The sequence below is a fragment of the Eschscholzia californica genome, unplaced genomic scaffold (genome assembly GCF_041429995.1).
Source record: "Eschscholzia californica isolate CP2 unplaced genomic scaffold, dmEscCali1.0.p SCAF_1, whole genome shotgun sequence".
In the NCBI taxonomy this organism is placed as follows: domain Eukaryota; kingdom Viridiplantae; phylum Streptophyta; class Magnoliopsida; order Ranunculales; family Papaveraceae; genus Eschscholzia; species Eschscholzia californica.
The window spans coordinates 12293851-12298205 of NW_028238198.1; the positions used below are offsets into that span (position 1 = coordinate 12293851).

Consider the following 4355-nt stretch of genomic DNA (forward strand, 5'->3'; position numbering starts at 1 on the left):
GTTAAACGAGTAAGCTATATTATCTATTGAGAAGGATATGACTGACAGTCTTAATTATTCGACGATTATTAGTGACTTTGCATCAAAAAATGGTGGCCAATACGCGGACAACCGTTTTTCTTATATGGACAACTATCTTATGTGGACAACGCAAAAAAATTAAATTTTTATATGGACATCAGTTTTTAGGGGGACAACTCTCTATTATTTTCACTCAAGTCCTCTTAGAATCAGATGTATTATTTGATGACCTCCCTCTTTCTTCATAAACCCTAGGTTAGTTTAGTCTTCATCTCTTGTATTACTTGTTCTTCATCATCACCCAAATTTGTAGAGAGAGAAATTCCTTGGAGAAGCATTGCTAGTTATGGCATCAAACAAAGACAAGGGAGTTGTTGTAGAATCTTCCCAAAGACAAAGGTTAGAACCCTAAAACTCTAAAACCAACCATGAAGAAGAAGATGGTACTGATGGCAGAGAAAATCAGAGAAGATGTGGAAGACAAAGATAGATTTGTTGGTTCCGACTCTGAAAACGAAGGTGAAGAGGAAGATGAATATGGTAATTCGGGTTGTGCAAAAATATGGCATAACAGAACATCACTTGCGACGAAAATCTGGCGTAATCAGAAAACTTGCCAGATTTTCGTCGCAACTTAGCTTCTGTTATGCAATATTTTCGTCGGTTTTCTGCGAAAATAAACAGAAGCTAAGTTGCTACGAAAATCTGGAAAATTGTCCGATTTTGCCAGATTTTCGTTGCAAGTTATGTTCTGTTTTACCTCATCAATGTCATCAATGCCTATTATAGAAACGTCCGCAAAAACTTCTTCATGTGCAGATTGAGGGATTTTGTCTTCTTCATCCATCTAGGGTTTGATAAAAGTAATACTACAGTTTACTTTTAGTTGAAGTGAAGAAAGAAGAATAAGACTAAAAAGAGATGTTGTCTTCTTCATCCATCTAGGGTTTGATAAAAAAAAATGGTAGAAACTATAGTTTACTTTTATTAGAAGTGAAGAAAGAAGAATAAGACTAAGAAGAAGGAAGAAGAAGACGGTTTAGGTTTTCAGTCTGTAACTATTATTTTTGTTAGTAGTCCACATGTTACTAATTATTAGTATTTAAGACTTTATGGAGTTGTCCCCTTATTAAATCAAAGTCAACTAAGTCAAGCATAATTGACTCGCATCGGGCCCGAAAATAGTTGTCCATATAAGAAAAACGGTTGTCCGCGTATTGGCCACCCAAAAAATTTAAGAAGAACAAAATTTCAGTGATTGTAATTATAAAAAAAAAACTATTTTGTTATATAAATATGATGAAAATATTTTGCGGTACTTACGGTTTTCATGTAATACATTTATACGTTTTACAATTTGATAGAAGGGGCCACAATTTCAGACCTTGCTTCGGGCCACCGAAAAGTCAGGGCCGACCCTGCCTGGCAGCTTAAGAGTTCCAGAAGGAAAACCATCTCTCTCTCTCTCTCTCTCTCTCTCTCTCTCTCTCTCTCTCTCTCTCTCTCTCGAGCTCTCTCTCTCGAGCTCTCTCTCTCTCTCTCTCTCGAGCTCTCTCTCTCTCTCTCTCTCTCTCTCTCGAGTGGATGACGAGGGCATGGTGATATAACGTTCTCAATCCTGCACATGGGTGGGGTTGGGATCGTCATGGTGATGGACCGTATGGAACAGTACAGTTACCACACATGCATCCACATGGGGTACTCTTACACCACAAGTCACAAACTAGTTAATGTGGTGGTCCTTCCAATTTTTCAAGATAAAAAAAGATATGAATCAAGGAGCCGAAATCTTACGTGTAGATGTGATTCCTGTTTTCAATGATCACGACAAATACCTTATGTTTTTCTTTGTCAAAGTACAAATATCTTATGTTTCTTGTCATTTCGCGATTTGTGATTCTGATTATCACGGCAAATCGTGTAAAAATATCTTATGTTTCTTGCCATGCTGTGATTCATGATTCTGATTATCACGACAAATCGTGTAAAAATTCATATTCTTCCTCTTAACCTCAACATGTGAGTTTATTACCGCGATTTTGACTATTAAGCTCGAAGGGTTTGTTATCACAATTTTGAAAACTAGTTTCTATAGTGATTAGGATCTTTGCAGATTTTGTAAGATATCTGAATTGATTCGAGTCAAACTTAAATAAGTTTTCTTTTATCGATCTGAACTCATCTAAATGTCTAATTTTACAGCTCATTTGCTCTATAGTATGTGGCAAACCATAATTTACTAGTAATTGAATTGAAGACTATGAACACATATTTGAGAAGTAGTTGAACAAAAAAACATAACAATGAAATTGAAAATCCCTATTTTCTTCAATCTCTCTCTCATTTATTCCAAATTAAAAACCAAAAACAAGATCAAATGGAAAAACCTAAATTTCATTCTGAAAGAGTAAATCAAACCACAAACAATTAAACCTTGAAACAGAGTTAACAGAACAAGTAATGCTTATTTCATAAAATCAGACAGATTTGAGAGAGAGAGAGAATTAATGGGAAGAGATTTTGAAGCTAAGAGATTTGTTAATCCATGCTTTCCAGCTACCATTTCCCTTTCTAGGAATTGAAGTTGATCTTGTTTTCCTATCAGTCATCTCTGATTGAGGATTCACCATTGATTGATTCTTGCACAGTATGAAATTCCTTCCTCCTTGTGATCCAATCATTTTCCATGGATTCAGAGCTAAAAACCCAAATCAAATAAACAAATAAAAATCAAACCTTTATAACAAAAATAGATTAAAACATCAAAATTGAGCAAAAATTGGTATTACCATCAGATCCAGCGTTGGCTGAGTAAAGAAGGAAATGATTAAAATCAGATCCAAGAACAGGAAGACGACCTTCACGAGCATATGATTTAAGAGCAGTATCAATAACAGAAGCAACAAGGGTTTCTTCATTAACAACGAATCGAATTGGTCCAGCACTACCCAATACATTTACAGTAATCAACAAACGATTTCCTCCTTTCCCTTGTTGGGAATTCTTCTTACTCTTCTGCAACAACATTTTTTAGGGTTTTTTTTCTTCTCTTTCTACCTTTTCCTTTTCCTTTTGAATTGAGATTTGGGTATTGGGTGGTGGGTGTTTTCTTAGAGAGAGAGAAACTCAAAAGTGAAGAGAATAATAATGGAGGTGAAGAAAGGATCGATCAATTGAAAGAAGGAATAAGGGGTACAAAATCAAATTGGGGGTAAGAATCAAAAAGAGAAAAACAATCAAATCAAATCATGGGTCAAGTCCGATGCAGCGATAGTACCAACCTTCTTTGCAAGATCCGTATGAGAAAGTTGAAGAAGAAGATAGAGGTGAAACAGATGAGGAAAACTGCGCGGATGAACTTCGCGCTGTTGCCCTCGCAGTTGAGAAGAAAAGCATGAAATTACTCACCGTTTCCACCATTCACAACACTTCAGAAGGATTGAAGGAGATGGTTGATTTAGAAACGAAAATGATTGATTATTAGGGTTTGGACTTGTTGAATGAAAGAGATACATAATTTCACAGGTGAGAAGGGGTATATATATATATGTTAGAGAGGAGAAAGAGGTTGTCAATTACTAGCTTAATTCTAGGGTTTCACTTTTCAGGAATAGAGAGGTTACCGTCTCTTTTATTATTTCTAAACCCAAACTAAGGAAAGGGGCAGGACAGTAGCTGGGTGACCGAGAATTATAGAGTTTTTTTTATGGGACACTGGAAGTTTTACAAACTTTTTACATTATTTATACTTTTAATTACTTGTATTGAGGATCGAATTTGGAATCTTCAGGATTTTGGAGTTTATATCAACACATAAATACCAAAATCCTGAAGAGGATCGAGTTCGGAATCTTCAGGATCATAAACACCAAAATCCTGAAGATTCCGATCCTGATCTCCAATTGAGTGATTAAAAGCGGCTTTGAGAAATAAATAAAAATTTATGGGACATAAAGACTCTGCTCAACTAGATTTGACGATGGGGCAATATTCATTTTTGGTTCAAAAATTAACAAAGTTAACTTTTACACCCTAATCTTCATCTCCCTCTCTCTTCCTCTCTCTTGCTCATCTTCTCTCTCTATCTTCGTATCTCTTTCTTGCACATTTTCTCTTTATCTTCCGCTCATTGTTGCTCTCTCTCGTTGTTTTTCTCACTCTCTCTTGGGTTTTCTCTCTCGGTCTCTCTATTGAAGGAACCCAATAATAAAAACCCTATATTCGGAACAGGAAAATGGGTTAAATTGAAACACCAATAACATATCCCAATTTCAAGTTTGTTCTTAATTTATTTAGGTAAAATCTTTCAGAGGCATCAAACTATCAATAGTTAT

General features: G+C 35.6%; 1 protein-coding gene across 1 annotated transcript; it reads right to left on the minus strand.

Annotated features, from left to right (window-relative positions):
* Positions 1 to 2343: 2343 nt before the first annotated feature.
* Positions 2344 to 3794, minus strand: LOC147564184 (uncharacterized protein At4g22758-like). The gene is made up of 2 exons (XM_086644275.1): positions 2811 to 3794; positions 2344 to 2719 (listed from the first exon to the last, which is right to left on the minus strand). The coding sequence occupies exons 1-2, from the start codon at positions 3046 to 3048 to the stop codon at positions 2526 to 2528; spliced, it is 432 nt and encodes a 143-aa protein (XP_086500401.1). The 5' UTR covers positions 3049 to 3794; the 3' UTR covers positions 2344 to 2525.
* Positions 3795 to 4355: the final 561 nt, after the last annotated feature.

What these genes read in the sequence shown, in the direction of transcription:
- LOC147564184 (XM_086644275.1), bottom strand. Translation starts at nt 3,048, where the DNA reads ATGTTGTTGCAGAAGAGTAAGAAGAATTCCCAACAAGGGAAAGGAGGA. An exon ending in AGCCAACGCTGGATCTGATG is followed by an intron (nt 2,720 to 2,810) that starts GTAATACCAATT and finishes TTGGGTTTTTAG; the next exon opens with CTCTGAATCCATGGAAAATG.